Here is an 18847-nt window from a genome sequence, read left to right on the forward strand (position 1 = left end):
CGGGGCGCCTCGATAGCAGATATCTGTAGAGCTGCCGGCTGGGCGATGCCTAACACGTTTGCGAGATTCTATAATCTCAGTGTAGAGCCCGTGCCTTCTCATGTACTTGCCTCAGGTAGGCAGTAACACCGGACCTGCTCGGTGTCGATCACGCTTGCTGCACCATTCCCCTCTACGGACCGGATACGTGCGCTTTTGTGCTCCTCAATCAGTTCCCCATGGCGAACCCTGGTGGAGTTCCTCTCGCACCCTCGGCGGTCAGGCGTGGCGTAGCGCCAGACGCCAGGCTCAGCACTCGTGTGCATGCCCTAAGGTCAGCCCTTGTGCTGGGCTAGGTGCTCATGTGTAGTGATTTCCCCCTTCGGGTGATCCCACATGTGTATTCTTCCACGGTACGGCTCCCCTCATGGTAAGCCTGTGTCTTTCCCTGGCAGTCGTTCACTGCCATCTCTGCTGCGTAGTTATCTCACCCCAGGCGGGTTGAGTCTACCGCAGAGACTGTCATTGGCTTGTTTAGTTAACACTCGAAGGTGATTGGGCTCTCGGGCGAGATCCCAATTCGTCAGTCACGACTGACGTAACGTCTCCGTTCCCTCCTTTTGGGAACGAGGGTTACACAAGTTTCCCAGGTCCATGCTGATACACTCTCCTCTTCAGTTTTCTATGGGTTCAGGTCAGAGGACTGGGATGGCCATGGCACCTACCCTTTTGTGCTCAGTGACCCATTTTCGTGTTGATTTTAATGGTCTTTTTGGGTCATTGTCCTGTTGGAAGATCAAGCCACTGACCATTGTAAGGTTTTTTTTTTCTCTTTTTTTTTTCTCTTGCTGTTTGCTAGAATCTGTGATGACATGTATCTGAACAAGATGCCCAGGACCTCCTGCAGAAAAATAGGCCCACAACAATAAATATACAGTAGTATATTTCATTGTGCATGTGGGGTACTTTATCCCTGTATGAATCAAACCCACCTTGAGTGTTTCCTGCAAAAAGTTTAATCTGACCAAATAACCCCGTCCTGTTTGAAGTTCCAGTAGTGTCTGAAAAATGAATATGCTGGAGTTTGTTTTTGGATCAGAGCAGACACAGCTATTTTCTGCAATTCTCCAGCTGTGATCCTTGGAGTGTCTTTGGTCACTCAAACTGTTGTCCTCATGTTGCAGTAAGACAATATAGACACATTAGACAACATACTGTAGACCGATTTGTAACATTTCCTGTTGATTGGAACTCCTTAATTATTGTCCTATGATGGAAATGGAAATTTCCAATGCTTTCGCTAAATGTTATTTATTTTTTGACTTTCTATTTTGTGCTATTTTCTTGATTTCGTATTTTGTGAAGCTCAACAATCTGTTGCTGCACATCAGAACTATATCCTTTGTTTTTTCTCATTGTGATAGATAATTTGTATTCCTGCCAAACAGGAAGTAATGGCTGGATAATTTCATGTTCCTAGTCACTCTGGTGTGCTGTAAATATGAATAAGCTAGTACTGATATACTGATAAATATAAAAATGAAATACTGATAAGCTACTACTAAATATTGTAGAAACTTAATTTTCTGTAAAGTTGCTTTGCAACGATTTATATCGTAAAAAGCGCTATACAAATAAACTTGAAATTGAATTGAATTGAATTAAATATGAATAGGAGTATAGATCTTCAGAGATTTTACTCATAATAATTTTTTCTAGGGGTACAAATAATTGTGGCCAATGTATATTAGAGAAAAACATTTATTTTCATAATGTGATTTTGTTGTTAGATTTAGATTTTTGTTATTTATATATATAACAGCTGCTTTCTGTATTATATAATAAATAATAATAATGTTGCAAAACTGACAAGAGCTACTCATTGCAGGAATTTATGCAAGAATTCAATACAAACAAATTTCTAGGCATTTTTTTTATTGCAGTCTTTTTTTTTTTTGCTGCCATTTGTTGTCCTTGTATTTGCTTCTCTGTTCCATACAGTTTTAAACTTTCCTTGATTCATTCCATGTTTTATAGGCAACCTCTGTCATGCTAATTCAGATTAGCACAGTTGATTTTTAAATTATTTTGGTCTATTTTAGTTCAGGACACCATAGTCCAGATGTTAGTAATCTGAACTGTGTGTTTCAGAATGCCATTTTTTAAACCATGATTAACTATTGTAGATTGAGCCTACTCCTGGCTTAATTTAAACCCTGTCTTGGAAACCTCCCCTATATATATATATTTTTTTTTTTTTTGAATGATATCTGAACAGGAATAAAAATGGTTTGTCTATACACACAGTATCTCATGATTTTGCCATCTGTTTTAACTTAATACAGATTATTACGAGTTTGATGCAAGATTATTTTGTTTGACTTATACAAAATCTGTATAAAATGTAACATTTATTTTATTTATTGTTTGAATTTAATGTAATCTAGTACAATTAATAGAATCATAACAAAGTAGTATTCCATAATGTCACTATGTATCCAAATTCCTGTTTTCCCATCATATGTTTGAGTCCTCAAATATTCCTTCATGTATGACAAGGCAACTCAAACCACAGTGACAGGCATAAATATATCCATTCTGTGACAGCGATGGGGTAAAACAACAAAGGACAAACACACATACACACACAGATGAGCTCTCCGCTCATCAGGCAGACCGCACACACACACTCACACACACTGACCACCGCACAGCCAGTAGCTCCCTCTGTTGACCACTGCTGAACTGCAGACTGAAGGGCTGTCCCGGCACACAGCTGCCAACCTGCCTTTGTGTCCCCATCAAGACGCAATACAAGAGCACTGCAGCACTCTCATATGACAGGCACAAACACACACACACACTTTTCAGTCTACTTTCTCTTGCAAGGGACTTTGAGTTTTGGAATTTGAGGAAGCAGAAGCAGTTGTAAGAAGAATTATTTGTTCGTTTTGAAGTTTGCTTGATAACAGTACCTATTTAGGAATGTATGCAAGTGTGCATGTGTGTACTATAGTAACTTTAAGTTGTCACCTAGTGTCTTAAAAATTGCTTTTGCATTTTATATTGACTAATGCACAAATACACAGTCGGTCAGACAGACAGAATTAATCATAAAAAAATGTTTAAAACACACGTTAGTTTTCCCAAGCTCACGTATAAAAGCATGTATCATTATTTTGTTTATAATTATTCATGTCACTTAACTTATTGTGTGTGTGTGTGTGTGTATAAAATACATTGCCTCTAGAATTTATTACAGCCCAATTTTTGTCAAGTTGATTTTAAACAACTCCAGCGGCGGACACATTGACTGTATGCTCGGCGGCTGGTCGGCTGACATGTGACCTAAGTGAACTTGCCCTCCCCTATTGACTGCCTTGATTGATGCTCCGCCAAGCTAGCCCTGATAATTCTTAGCCACATGTCAACAGCCAGTGACCAAAAGGGTCATCCCTGTCTTTAACATTTCACACACACATATAAAAAACACACACAAGCTCTCACGCCCACGTACTCACACACAAACGCTTACAAAAGCCAGACTGCAGTCTTTTCAAATCCATTTTGAGACTTTGCATACCCGTCCTTGCTAGCGCCTAATGCATTTTGTTTTTACATCTCAGAGCTCGTCTTTCAATCTGCCGGCTTGTGAATTGAATGCTCGTCCGTCTCTTGTGGCAGAACGGGATTCGGTTTGAAAGCGAGACATGGCTCGTTGTAAAACACACACCGTCTGAACAATAGAAGCAGAAGCGCTGTGCTAAAACTGCTAATGAAAAAGATGGGCAGCTATTGACATGTATTGACAGCCGCTGCAATCAGCGCAGACTAGTCGTGCATACTTAAGTTCAAATGTTTTCAGCGGGGCAGCAGGGATTAAAGGCTGTTAATGACAGCGTGTAGTAGTGAAGCCAGGCTCGATTCTGAATAACTTTGTGCTGCTAAGAGCGCATTGTTGTTATGCTTAAACTTAATGTTCTTAGCATGTTGCTATTGCAGTCAGATTTGTTGTACATAGAGGGGCTGACAGAAGTTTGGAGTGATCTTTTGGGTATTTCCAGCCCCACGTGGCCAGTGTTTGGGGGTCGCAGCCACCCATTCAGCACAGATATGGAAATTTTACCTAAAGGGGGTTCTGTCAAAAGCGGGCGGCCCACTGTAATTGAATCAATACAGCCGATACAACACTGCACCCCTGCTGTGAAACCTAAATGAAAAAAAAAGTAATGTCGGCAGTGGGGGGGGGGGGGGGGGGGGGTCTGAGTATTCAGGTTTGATTCACTTTAACCTCTTTCTTTAGATGCTTTTCAGGCAGAATCATACATTTCAATGTGTCCATCTAACTGATTTTTTTTTATTTCCTCCATTTAAACAGTCTCAGTGTGCATCTTAGTTTTTCAAGTATGACTGCTGTCTGTTAGCTGCAGCGCTCTGCATTTGATCTACGTGGTTCTTGAATGTTTGTTGGTCTCATGGGACCTGAGTGAACACAGGTATCCCTCCAATCTGCATTCAAACATTATGGCGCTTCTGCATTCAACATTATGGCGGTTCCCATTCCCCTCATCCTCTTCATTTCCGTTTGTCACAGTGCAATTAAAACAGTTTCAAATGGCAGTCGGCTGCCTGTCGTTTCCACTCGGAGCTTTGAAACTATTGCTTTAGTATTTTTTTTTAATCATGTGCCTTTTTTTTGGTGCAAATATTGCAGAGACTTTATATTGTTTAAAAGCAGACGGATGAATAAATTAAGCAAATGTAACTTTCGAAGTGTGAGCGTGTGCGTTGGTCTGTCGGAAACAGTAGAGTGTTATTTCAAAATGCCTTTTTTAGACCCAGTGTCCTTCAGCAATGGCAACACACTCCCATGTAATAAAAATAATCTTCTAGCAGTCTTTTACACTTCTCTGGAAACAAAGTTTCCATGATTCTGATGGAACCAAGACATGATTCTGATTGTTCAAATGCATTTCCTTTTCTTTTTTCCTTTTCTATTTGTTATTCAAAGGCAAAAGCCTGAATTTCACTCAGTCGTTTCTATATGTGCCATATCAAGCTTTTTCTTTCTTTGTGCAGTTTAGAAGTGGATCTAATTTCCCCGAAAGATATTAGTTTTCAGTGATGTGTGTGATGCATTGATCTGTGCCTCTTTATTGTTGATGTGCATCTCTCATTCGATATATCTTACTCTACACAATGCACCTGCTGCCTACCCGAGTCTTAATAGCTGTTCGTACAAATATGGTTATTTAAAAAACAAAACAAAAAAATATATATATTTTGTGAAATAGGTTTTTAAGTAATGAAATGGCTGAAATTTACTACTACTATTATTACTACTACTACTACTACAAAAATATTTATGTATCATTTAAGTTCAGTTTAACTACTTTGTCAGTTATTATTATTATTAATTCATTCATTTATTTATTTTAGATTTATATGGATTATTGAAAAAAGTTAAGATAAACAGCTTCATACAATTTTTTTTTCATTTGAAGAGTTTTCTTAAATACGATTTTAAGTAATGACAAAGACCATACATTTATTTATTTATTTATTTATTTATTTATGTGGTAGTTATGTAAAATTCAATAATATTTATTAAACATTTTACTGTCATTTTTTTAAGGATTGTTGAAAAAATAGACAAAACATTATATGACTTCATGTTTATTAACACTATTAAAGCAATCAAATAAAAATCAATCAAAGAAACCTGGGATCATATATGAGATCCACTGAACAGGTTACGTTCAGTTTCAGAGATCCAAGACAGGCATTTTAAAGAGATGTCTGCCTCCAAAATCCCCGCAAGTTTGGAATTTGAAAGACGGTCAGATGCAATTTCTGTGGCGGCATGGTGGGGCAAGCACAATGGTTTGTGGGCCGGTGCGGCTCCTGAATTTTCTTATCAGTGGGGAATTGCGGTGTGCTGAGATGCCAGCAATATCTTCCCTGCTGCTGCTGGAAATGCAGCGAGCCTGTGACATGCGCGTAAACATACACACATACTTGCGAACGGCTCGCACCGGCAGCCTGGATGCCCCGCAAATGTGGCTCAATCATTCTAGAACAAAGGGGTGCCTTTGATCTTTCCTCAGCCTTTTCTCGCTGTAGCAGTCAGTGATGTGGTCACGGTAGCGTGTGTCCACTCCCTCTCCTCCACATTTGCTGTGATGGGTCGCTGTTATGATGTTGCGGTGGATTGCTACGGTTTTCCCAGCTCTGTATCGCCTCAAATTCAACTATTTCCACTTACTCAAAGTGCACGACAACATTCGCAAGTCCGAAAAACAAAATTTTCTCATTGTAAAACAAACGGTACTTTTAAATTCAAATGTACTGATTGTTTATAACACATTTTTTTAATGTTCCCCATGCAGGTAGAAGAAAGAAACAAATGAGCAAGCAAACAGAGGCGGATGTAAAGAGAACAGCAAGCGGCTTCATTCACAATGTTTTGTATCAACAAAGTGAGCGGTTTTATCTGCGCACTTGACAGCGTAAGCCGATAAGCATTGCTGAGGGAGAGACGTGGGCTGCTTCTTTAAACCCTCTCTCACCCCCACTTTCCCTCTCATTACTCCACTCCCCTCCCTCCTTCTCTCTCTCTCTCTCTCTCTCTCTCTCTCTCTCTGTCTCACTCGCTCTTTGTCTTTCCCCTCCCCTTTCTCCCTGCTCCGTCTCTCTGTGGGCACAGACACTGTCCTGTCTCACTCCAATTGGCTGGGAAGCCACCAATCTGGCGTCCGGGAGGGCCGGGGGGACTGCATATGCAAAGCCCTGCTTCATATTAATGAGCAGCAATCGTGGCTTTAAGTCCTTGATTAGAAGAGTGCAAGAGCTTTTGGTCCCAACTGGCTGTGCCTATAGGCTGTCACCGGGAGAACGGTCCTGTTAATTGCACTGCTCAGTCACGGAAGGGAGAGAGAGGAGGTGGAGATACAGAGAGAGAGAGAGAGAGAGAGAGAGGAGGCAGAGACAGAGAAGCCAGATAGAGAGAGAGAAAACTTTAATTTATAGAAGAGGTTTGCTCAAACGATGATCGCAGAGTGCACATGGATTCGGTAGAACTTTCGCTCCCTGAGTGTTTTTCCCTGCACTCAGAACAACAGTAGGTACATTTTCATTTCTTCTACTTCTACTTGTGTGTCCGGCTAGACTGTTTGTTTTGTCCGTATAGTTCCTGTCCTGGTTTGTTTGTGTGTTTATGTGTGCATGTGGTCACCGTAGTCCTCCTTGTCAAGGTTGTTTTCGCTGTCAGGTAGCGTCTGGAGCTGAGTGTGCATGCGTAGGTACGTTGTGCTGGTAGCTGGCGGCTTATCCACTATTACAGCAATCTGTGTCCGCTTTGACAGGACAGAGTGTGTTTTATCTAAATCATTAGGAGTGTGTGATGGGAAACAACATGAGAGAGAGAGAGTGCTGAGGGAGGAGGGGAAGATGAAAGCCACGGGATAGAAGGGAGAAAACAGTCTTAGGTGGCTTGAATCGCAGACCGGTCGCACAGCATGTGGCCCGCTAAATGTATTAAAGACGGTGTGCTGGCTCAGAGAGAGAGAGAGAGAGATAGGGAGGGAGGGATTGAGTGTGCGGGGCACTAGCGGACGGTCCAGGATCCGGCAGAGAGAACAGTTCCTAAGCTTCATATTTATCTCTGTCCCGCTCACTTCTGTCAGCGCAGAGCAAGGAAACACGAATACACTGATTTAGACGTCAGGTATTGCACTGACAGATTTATGTAGCTTTTTTATCTGTTCTAAATACCTGCTATTTTGTTTAGTTGTGTGACTAAATCATGCTTGTTTAAAATCATGTGAGATAACAACTAAAATTTAAATATTTTAGGTGAGAAATATAATTAAAATAACATTCATAGTTGTTCTTGAAAAATTAATTTTATAAAACAAATTCAAAATAATTCATTGTAAAAATAATAATTTTAAAGTCCTGTAAGTCGTGCTTCTTTGTAAAACATTATGCATAATGTCGACAGTCTTTGCTTTTTGAATCTGACAAAATAGTGATGCACATACAAGTTTGATTAAAGAAACAACAGAAATATTAATCTCTGCCCTGTGCTGCATATGAATACTGATAATAAAAAAATGGTCTGTGAACTGGCAACACCTACAGTATATAGAAAAGAAAAAAAAGACTCTGAGAAGGGTCAGAAAGATCACAAACAGGTAACCATCCTGGTCTCCTAAACCTTCAGTCACCATACTACAAAATACAACACATGAGCAGCTCAACTTCAGCCTGAAAGCGATTTATAAACATACATGAAGAACGTATGCTAACGTATTTGTGAAAATGAATTTATTTAGTGATTGAGATTTAAAATACTGCATGCTGATGGAATGACAGCAGTGGTGTGGATGTGTTGGCACACACCCTGCACAGGATCATTAGATTGACTGGATTATTCAGACTCATGAAAGGAAATTTGGAGATAAGAGTGTTGGTTCCTCACAGCCTTTTAGCCATTTGGCGCTCGCTGTTTGATCTTTATTTTAGCACAAATTGACTACTGAGATTCTAATTAGTATATTAATGATGGTAATAACAACAAGTGCTGGTTTAGCTATTATCATAATTACAGACTCTCACCGTCTGCATGTACATTTACATCTTCATGCTCATTTTAATATTTACACTCACGGTTGGAGATATTATGGAGCGTGTTTCTGTCTTTGGATTATTTTAATTATGAAGGGAACGTTTTATCTTTAGAAATGTATTATTATTAAAATATTTATTATTTAGATTTTAGTTATTTATCAAGTTATTTAGGATGTCTAAATATTCATTGTTTGTTTTATTAAAAATATTTTTTAAGACAAATAAAAACAAAAATAGATGTTTAAGATCGATTTGTTTTATACATTGTATATATTTTTTAAAGAAATTTGACATATGTGGTGTACAACTTTGTTTGTTCTGCGTGTTTTGTTAAAACGAATGAGTGAGGACATCTTTATAAGACTTCCATATTTACATGAAGAAATTCATGCAGCTTCTCATAAGATTGTCATAAAATTACATGCATGCTTTTTCCAGTTGTTTTATTTTTTACTCAAAACCTCTAAAATGTGTGTGTGTGTGTGTGTGTGTATATATATATATATATATATATAAGAAATTATTTTCAAGCAAAAAGGAGAGGAAGAAATCTACACCAACGCTTAATGCTTGACATTTTTAATTTCAGCAGAAGCAAGCAGTCAGCTTTTTAAAGGCAGTGGAGTGTGAATGTCCACTGGAAGCGCGGGTGTCATGTGTGTAAAATCACTGCTGGACTCTGCAGTGGCTGAATAGTTCAGCGCAGAATCATGCAGAAGGTGTCTGAGTGTTCACTCATGCATGTTCAACCTTTTGTCACTTTTGCAGATGATTTTAAAACACCGAAACCCCCCTGTGGCCTTGAAGAAAACTTGATTTTGCGTTTTCTCTACACCTTTTCATACTCCCTCTCTCTCTTGTGTGAGGCGAATGAAACCCCAAAGGCTGGGATCAGCAGGTATAAAGAGAGATTGTGTAAATTAAATTCCATTTAATCTCCTTATAAAATAATTTACTTAATTCATCTGTCAAATGAAGTCAATATGCACAGCGCAGATTTATTTATTCTGCCATGTTTGTGCGAGGAGGCCTTTGTTGCCATTCAGTCTTGATTTGGCTCCATCCCATTCTCCTGTGTGAGAGGTGTCGTGGCTCGTCCTGCATGTCTTTCTCTTTCTGTGGCCCCTTGTCGATTACTGCCTGAACACTCTTTGTCTTTACGCTGTCCTGCTTATTGGAGACAGAGCATTGCCACTTCCCCTTATTTGAAGGGGTCTGAGGCATTCCAAGGGTAATTAACTCCAGTTAAAAGAGAGCCCCCTCCCTCCCGGCCTTTCCAGCGGCCTATCATTCAGGAGAAAAGAGGGGGAGGTGGGGGGGGGGGGGCGTAAGGAAAAAGGGAAGCCGTATTTTTGCCCTTTTGTTAAAAAGTGCAATAAGTAGCCTCTCAGACGAACACACACACTCATGTGAAACGGTCGCACGCAGGTGCCGCGCACATGAAAACACACAACCGACCGTGAGCGTGAGAGCCTGACGATGCAGTTGTCAATTCGTGTGATTTATGCATCAATCCATCAGGATTTTCCGAACGCAGTGCAGCGTTTTTTTAACGAGAAGTTGAATAAGGGTTTTAACAGGGCCCATGCCAGCTGAGACTCGCTCCCTTGCATAAAAAAATTTAAATAAAAAAATGACCCACCGGCATTAGCAATTAGCTGCTTTAAATGCAATTTTTAGGCCTTCGTTTCCCGTTTGCTTCTGTCTTTATTTTACGGATGATTCGGCCTGCTGCATGCCAGAGATAGGCAGAGCAGGCACGGACCGGCTGAGAGCCTGCAGGATACAGTTACAGCAAGTCAATAGGGAGTGTGGTCACTCCAGAAGCAGGAGGGTCCACGAGGGCTAGATAAGGGTGTAAAAATAGTGCTTTTAGCCACTCCGTTTTCCACCGGCTCCCAGCAGACTCACCGTTTGTCTCTCGGCATACGGATATAGCTTTTCTGAATCTGTTTTCCCTTCCTGTTTAGTTATTTCTCAACAGAAGATGCATTACAACAAATTAATGTCTTTTGTGTGCTGGTTTTGTACTTTAAAATTATTTTAGTGTAAAATAGTTTTAGAAGTAGATTAGCACAGTGAAGTAAATGATAATTAGAATATAAGATGAAAATCAGGATGGGGATCAATATTTTTTTAAAGTGATATAACTGGTGTTTACATTTGTTTGTTAATTGTGATGTGTGGCTGAACAAGAGCATATGTGACCCTGGACCACAAAACCAGTCTTAAGTCGCTTGGGTATATTTTTAGCAATAGCCAAAAAAAAAAACCTTGAATTGGTCAAAATTATTGATTTTTCTTTTATGCCAAAAATCATTACATGATTAAGTAAAGATCATGTTCCATGGAGATATTTTGTGCATTTCCTACCGTAAATATATCAAAACTTAATTTTTGAGTGAGAATATGCATTGCTAAGAACTTCATTTGGACAACTTTAAAGGTGATTTTCTCAATATTTAGATTTTTTTTGCACCCTCAGATTCCAGATATTCAAATAGTTGTATCTCGATCAAATATTGTCCTATCCTAACAAACCATACATCAATGGAATGCTTATTTATTCAGCTTTCAGATGGTGTGTAAACCTTATGACTGGTTTTGTGGTCCAGGGTCACATATATATATGTGTGAAAGAACGGATGTTAGATCTTTCAAAGACAGTAAAGTTTCTCCAGCTCTAGTGGTGTGAATCCATACTGATTTTTGAATCTCTTTTAGCTTCATTGGTCTTCAATGAAATTGTGAAATTTTGGTGGTCTCGTAACAGAGAAAGGGAAATTAATCGCCCAGCTGTGTGACGGATGACAGTGAAATATTTATCTGCGCTTTCTCCCGTCATACATCACGTATCTCGATCAAATATTGTCCTATCCTAACAAACCATACATCAATGGAATGCTTATTTATTCAGCTTTCAGATGGTGTGTAAACCTTATGACTGGTTTTGTGGTCCAGGGTCACATATATATATGTGTGAAAGAACGGATGTTAGATCTTTCAAAGACAGTAAAGTTTCTCCAGCTCTAGTGGTGTGAATCCATACTGATTTTTGAATCTCTTTTAGCTTCATTGGTCTTCAATGAAATTGTGAAATTTTGGTGGTCTCGTAACAGAGAAAGGGAAATTAATCGCCCAGCTGTGTGACGGATGACAGTGAAATATTTATCTGCGCTTTCTCCCGTCATACATCACGTGTGTGTGTGTGTGTGTGCGTGTGATGAGATCAGTATGATGCTTACCATGTAAGGCCCGACTACTTGCGGTCAGTTGTGGAGCGTTTCTGGAGGCTGTTCTGGACTCTGGATCGCTAAATTTCAGCACTGTTCGGATACTAGAATCATTTTATTTTTCTATTATCTCATGTTTTGCATCAAATTAATTTTAGTGCATTAATTCAGTCAGGATATTTCAACAAAGTGATTTTTTTTTTTAAATATTAAGATGAAAATCAATTTTATTGTTGATGCACTTGGCCGGATTGTTTGTAAAACACCTTTGAGCTTCTATAGGGTCACAAATATATGTGTTAATATCTATACCTTCAGGCAATTTTTTTCCCCTCAAATAAACCAGAATGATGAAATCCTTGGAGAAACGTGCTGCATTTGAAATTCAAATGCCGCTAAATCAAGCCTGTGTATGTCATTTTCTTCAGCACTTTTATGTACATTATCTTGCTGTGTTTGCTTAACGTGACTTTTTAAAACCTGTTTAAACATGTCCCCGTGGAAACGCTTAGACAAATAGAATCTATTGTTTCTTTTTCATCTAGAATGCAACATTTCTTTACTTTGAGTCAAACGAGTGTTATTTCTGCCCTGCTGTAGATTATCAAAGCAATCCTGATGGGAGGCTTTTGAATAAATCTGCTTATGTGAAGTAATTTTTCTAGACAGGGTACGGATGTACCTGACTGCAGCATATGTCACTGTTTGAACTCGGGGTTAGATGTGCAATTGCATCACATGTATCTGCGGATAGCAAGACCATTTTTTTGGCGTACTTTGCGGGATGTAAGAGTAGACCTGTGCATGTCTGTGTGACGTGTCAGACAGGTGTATATGCGCTTCATAGCTACGTTCTCGTCTGCTCCCAGCCCCTGATTCGCGGGCGAACGGCTGCATTCCCGTAGAGATCTGCGTGCTTCCAGGTTGGAGCACTTGCACGCGCTCTGTCATATTAAAGCTGACAGTCCATGTGCCGCGTGACCGGACACGCTGCCTGTGCTGCCCCTGTGTGCGAGGCCCGCGTTTAATTCCACCTGTCCTGTTCTTCAGCCTTCAACCCCTAAAGGTTAAATCATTATTAAGCAGTTACATGTAAGTCTATTTGTGTGTGTTTATAAGCATCTCTGTATGTTTAATGCTTGTATGTTCATAATGTATGTATGTTTTATATGGTTGGAGGACTGGGTAATTAGCAGGGTATGAGTAACCAGCCTATGTGAGTTCTCAGAAAGGAGTAAGAGAAAGAGAGACAGAGAGATATAGGCATGGCATTTACCGTGCATGGGGCGGCCGTTCCTGCATAAGGAAGAATGGCACCTGTCTAATCAATCAGACCCCCACTATTCACAGATGGAATAGCAACACATGAGTGAGTCGCAGAGTATGGCCGCAACACAAGGCACGCATACACACACACACACACACACACACACACACACTTGGCTTAATTCAGCTCATTGTCCTGCGTGTTAATCCTTGTCCGCATGGATGCAGTACATAGGCGTTTTGACAGTAGCGTGAAATGGGCTCAGGTAGATCCCTATAGTTTCATTCTCTCCTTTAGAAGTGCCTGTTTTTCCCACTGATCTGAAGTGACACTTCATTTTAGCTGTTACTCTTGTTTTCACTGTTTGACCAACCTTTGATTTCTAAAAAAAAACGTTTAGTTCTTATTGTTTTATTATTGTTGGATTATTATTATTATTATTATTAGAGCAGTAAAAACTAAAAGGCAATTTTAATATGTTAATTAAATTGAATTAAAGTAATTCAGTGTTCGTATAATGTTGCTCTATTTTCATTGTGACTTTATGGGGATGATCAGACTATGTCATCTTGTTGTGTATTTATTTATTTTTATTAGGTGTCTTTTTATTTTTCTTCATTTTTAATTTATTTTTCTTCTTAAATCTGTTTTCCTTATTTCTTTTCTATATTTTTTCTTATTTTATAAAAATTATGTAGGTTTATTCTCATTTCTTTTCTGTTATTTCTTTTGTTATTTAATAAAATTAAGTAGTCCTAAATTTAAGTAAAGAAGTGAGTAAATGATTAATGTGATGTGCTGTAAAAAATGTACAAATTAAAGCAAATATTTTGACTGTGCTTAGCAATCAAGCAATCCTGCCCTAATTAATTTCCCTAAATTTGAATAAACTATTTTACTGTACATACTCAAGAGGCCACGATTACCATTTTATTTACATAGCTCTGTCACAAGTGCTGTTCTGAAATATCAGCCATACTTTAGCATTCCAGATGTAGATCTTTTGTTTTCTGGAAGTGTTTAGTGAATGACTGAGATAAATGTGTGTGTTTGTATATGTCCGTGTGCATGTCTTACTGTGCATGTTTTTTATGTGTTGTGTTGTTTACTTTGATTTAAACATTTTAGATGATCTCTCATTCTTCTAGAAGATTTTATATGCTTGAAATGCATATAAATATGTTTAGAAAATGTATTTACAACTGTGTTAATGTACTATTTTACATGCAAAACTTGTTTAAAAAAAATCTGATTTCTTTTCAGGTGTTTAATATTTTGCCACTAAAGTCGAAGAATTTATTTGCTTTAGATGTAATTTTCATCCTCGTTTGCTGCTAATGATGTGTCCTGTTATGTACAGCATGGCCTGTCTACACATCTGAAACAAATGAAAATAAAAGGAAAGAAAAAAGAAATATCGCACACTGCTTTAGAAAACATCCCAATAATGACAGATATTTAATGCCGCTGGCATTGGGAGTGCAGTAGTGTGTTTGTGTGTAAAGTCACGTTAAAGAGAGTTGAGAGAAACAGGAGTGTATCAGGCCGTGTGGCGTGTGTGATGCCGGGGATTATCGATTCCACTGCTCACTCGCCCAGAACTAAAGCCAACACACTACGTGTGTGTGTGTGTGTGTGTGTGTGTGTGTGTGTGTGTGTGTGTGTGTGTGTGTGTGTGTGTGTGTCTGCGTTGCTGTTTTTCCACTAAGCTCTGACTGGCTCACCAGCCTCATACACACTCACACAGAGCACATGCTGTTCTGCTCACTGTTTGTGAGGTAAACACACACTCTGAAGTGTATCACTCCAGAATTAACTCTCAAATTAGCAATGATTGCAACAAAATAATTTGACAGTCACTAATGTCGATTCAAAACACACTATTTTCTGGAATAGTGAAATGCTCCCTAAATTTTTATATGTATTTCATGTCCTTAATTAGGCCTCTAAATACAAAAAAAATTAAATACTAAAACTACAACGTGAAGTAAAATTTCTAAGCTTGACACTTTAAGCTGAAATCACAAGATTTTTTAGAAATGAAAAAAACAAAAACAAATGGACATTCAGCGAGAAATGCCTAAACTTGATCGCAGACAGACAGAAGAGGCAGATCGACAGAAACGAACACGAGAACCTGAGAAAGAGAAAGACGGGAAGACAGACAGATCTTCATGGCTGCGTTCTCTCAGACAGCCGCTGAAGCACAGCATTAGTTGAGTGATTAGTTTCATCAGTCCGAGTGTGGGGACAGTTGGGGGTTGTGCGGCTCTAATGACATTGAACGTGGTTGCTGAGTTGGAACGGAGAAGGAGAATTAGGGGCCTCCTCTGTTAATTAGAGAGTGTGGCAGACTCACACACTCAGCCGCACTGCCTGTGGCTCGTACCACTTCACTTCTTTTGCTCTCCAGTGCTTTGCTTTTATTGTAAAAAAATCTACAGTTAGGAATCTTCAAAGATTAGTGTTTGATCTTTGATGGAGAACTTAAAGTGTATGTTAATGTGCACAGGTGTTTTTCCTAGGTACCTTTTTTGCCCTCAATTAATTTCCATAAGTTTGTATAAAGATTTTGCTGTACTAACACACAGCCAAGGGTTATTTACATCCAGTAACTCTGCAACAGACACTCCTGTATCAGTCTTTTGTTTTCTTCTGAGGCATCTTTGAATGTTTTCTATGTGATTTTTATGTGATTACCTGTAGCTGAGAGTTTGTTAAAACCAAGATTTTGATTAGTAAGGACGTCTGTCTGTCCTTGAAACGCCCGACGTTTAGCAAATAAACTGGCATACGTCAAACCTTTCCTTGTTTTTTTACGTTCATTTCTCAACCTGTTCTGCCCCCTCTGATTCGGAGGGTCCCATAAAGCCACGGGCTCTCCCGCCCTGATGTGTACAGGGGCCACGGGCATGCGCTGATCTCCCTGATTCTTTCTTTTATCTGCTGACAACTCAGACTTGTTAAATCTGAAGCCAGTTGAATGATGAGTCTGTGCATTAAAAACGTCAAGGCCGGTTTCAATTAAAGCCTGGCATTAACAAAAGAGCCCGCCTTTACCCTCTTCCAATCCTTAGTGGGGACGCAGTTACAGCTGGTCCATTGAAGAATGCTGGTCAGGAAAAGAAGGAATATTTTCTCTCACAGCGTGCCGAGCTGCGTCACTGTCTGTCAGCAGTTAATGACTCAATGGTTCTTTATCAGAATTCCTCAGTCCATCTCACTGACCCTCGTTTTTATACCTTTTCTTGCTCTCCCTTTTGTTGTAGAATGAATTTATCAAAGGCCCAAGTTAATAGCGAAGATAAGTACGCCAAATGCGGCGCTTGGAGAACACAACAGCAATACGACATCGAGGCCAGTCACATGCGTGATGCACATGCTCTATATAACCAAAGGTAAGAAAGGACCAAAAATAGTGTCATCAAAAGCCAAAATCAGTTCTGGTGATTATTATTGTTTGTATGTTTGTTTGTGTTTTGCCTGCCCAGCTATTATTTATCCATGCTTGCTTCCAGTGTTTGTGTGCGTCTTCAACTTGCAGGACATCATTTCTGCATGTTGTTCCCATTGTGCACTGTCAACCTGGTCCTAGGCTGTTCCTATTAATGTGCAAAAGACTAATACAAAGTAACCAGTTCACTTTCATGTGTTTTATATCTCGATGTTTGTGTGTTGGTGGAGGGACATTTGTACATCTGTTTACATCTGCCTCAAGCTATGGTGATAGATAGATAGATAGATAGATAGATAGATAGATAGATAGATAGATAGATAGATAGATAGATAGATATGCTCAGATGGACTATAGATGTGGATAGGGAAAGTTTATAGTGAGTTTATGGGTATAGGTTGGAGAGGTTGCCGGTTGTCGCCCACTCCAGATGCAGAGGAATGTGTTAAATGCTTCAAGGATTCCGATTAGCATATAAATTTAGATGTATGAAGATCATTGCTCTGATCACGAGTCAGTGAGTTTTATCTAGATTTAGTGGGGGCTGATTTGCGTATAAAATACAGCCAGATGTGACCAGTTAAAAGTCCTCACCAGGCCCTTCGCTCTCTCTCTCTCGCTCTCTCTCTTTCTCTCTCAGGCCATCTTCTGTAAAATGTCTTTGTTTGACTTGTGATTTCAATGTCATTTATGGTTATTACTTTAGAGGTTACGGAAGGGTGAGAGAGAAAAGTGCCTTCACTTGTTTGATTTATTTTCAAATGATACATTTTAATCTCTTGGATATTTTAATTTTCAGTAACATTTGTATTCATTCATTTGTTTTATTTAATTTAATTTAATTTATATATATATAATGTTTGTTATAATAATATAATGTTTGTTAACACTGTAAACAAGTGAATTATCTCTAATGTGTTTAAAGGTACTTCAGAGGAGTGTTTTTTTAAAGTGCAAATGGTTGAATACACAACTTCCTCTTTGTTTTTGGAGTTTAGTTAAGTGTGTGTCCTAGGGCAGAGTTTTTTTGGGAGAATTTATTCAAACCTTTTTAAAGAAGGTGACTGTGCTTTGATGGGGGCCATCAAATGTATTACATGGATTGGATTTGGGATAGGTTAGTCTGGGTCAAACCAATTAGGCTCCATTCGCATACAAGAAGTCTTCTCCGCTCTAAGCCAATCAGGATCACGTTACTGGCATAGACTGAGCTTCTGGCACTCGATAGACAGTCCTGCCTGGCAATGCAGTGTCACGCCATGGGTCTGAAACAAAGCATGCTGGGAGCTGGAGGACATGGCTCTCACAATGAATATCCATGTATCCATGTAAAAACATGTATTAATAAAGCAGTGCAGGGGATCTTTGTGAACCAGAAGAACTTTGAACGTTCGTGGAAGTCTGCTCGGAAAAATAAATCCCTTTACTGAAATAAGCGAACACCCACCTTCAACACTTCCTCACACACATGCACACACCTTCCTCTGATAAGTCTCATCTCTGAGCGGCGTGAGAGAGACAGAAGCCTGGTCCTGGGGTCAGGGGAAAACCTCTCCATCTGCTGGTGAGCTGTTACCCAGATGCAAGCAATTTCCCAGATAAACAGAATCAACTGATTTAGCTCCTCAGCCTCCAGAGGCACTGTTTTATTTATATGATCAAATACTCGGAAAATGATTAATTTGTCAAGGGAACGGCTTGTTACTGTAAATTTAGCGGGTTGTGTAATAAACTAGATTGCCTTAAACGCAGATGGGAAATCAAGGGCTTTTGGGTGCAGTGCAGGGTGGAGATTGGATTGAATCGCAGGTTTATAACTGGGAGGATTATTAGACTGAGGTGTTTTATATTGTAGTGTTAAAGGGATCATATGATGCTATTTAAATTTTTCCTTTCTCTTTGGAGTGTTACAAGCTCTTGGTGCATAAAGAAGATCTGTAAAGTTGCAAAGACTAAAGTCTCAAATCCAAAGAGATATTCTTTATGAATGTTAAGAGTCAACCACGCCTACCTAAAACGGCTCATTCTAACACGCCCCCACATGTCTATGTCACGATGTGGGAAGATTTGCATAACGCCGCCCAAATGTTCATGCAAAGAAAGAAGGCGCAACTTTTATTCTCGCAGTAGTATTGTTGTTGCCGCCGCCGCCATGTCGTGAAGGCGCTGTGTGTTTCGTTGTGAAAGCGAAACTACTTTGTTTGGCCTTCCAAAAGAGGATGATATCCGCTTCGTCATGCCTGGAACTGATCCGTGCTGGTCGCTGAGGAAATACATCAACTT

The 18847-nt window shown here is 39.4% G+C and overlaps 1 protein-coding gene across 6 annotated transcripts in view; it reads left to right on the top strand.

The window, feature by feature from the left end:
* Positions 1-18847, top strand: part of LOC107582200 (estrogen-related receptor gamma) — a 92664-nt gene that overhangs the window by 3590 nt on the left and 70227 nt on the right. For 2 of the 6 annotated variants that reach the window (XM_016267953.1, XM_016267959.1), the window contains exons 1-2: positions 6820-7099; positions 16380-16508. In XM_016267953.1, coding sequence (XP_016123439.1) covers positions 7044-7099; positions 16380-16508 — 185 coding nt within the window. In that variant the 5' untranslated portion in view covers positions 6820-7043. Of the gene's footprint in view, positions 1-6819; positions 7104-16379; positions 16509-18847 lie in introns of those variants that run through there. The other 4 variants (XM_016267965.1, XM_016267971.1, XM_016267979.1 and 1 more) reach the window with 4 other exon arrangements.

This window comes from Sinocyclocheilus grahami, unplaced genomic scaffold (genome assembly GCF_001515645.1).
Source record: "Sinocyclocheilus grahami isolate Dianchi unplaced genomic scaffold, SAMN03320097.WGS_v1.1 scaffold4.1, whole genome shotgun sequence".
NCBI lineage: Eukaryota > Metazoa > Chordata > Actinopteri > Cypriniformes > Cyprinidae > Sinocyclocheilus > Sinocyclocheilus grahami.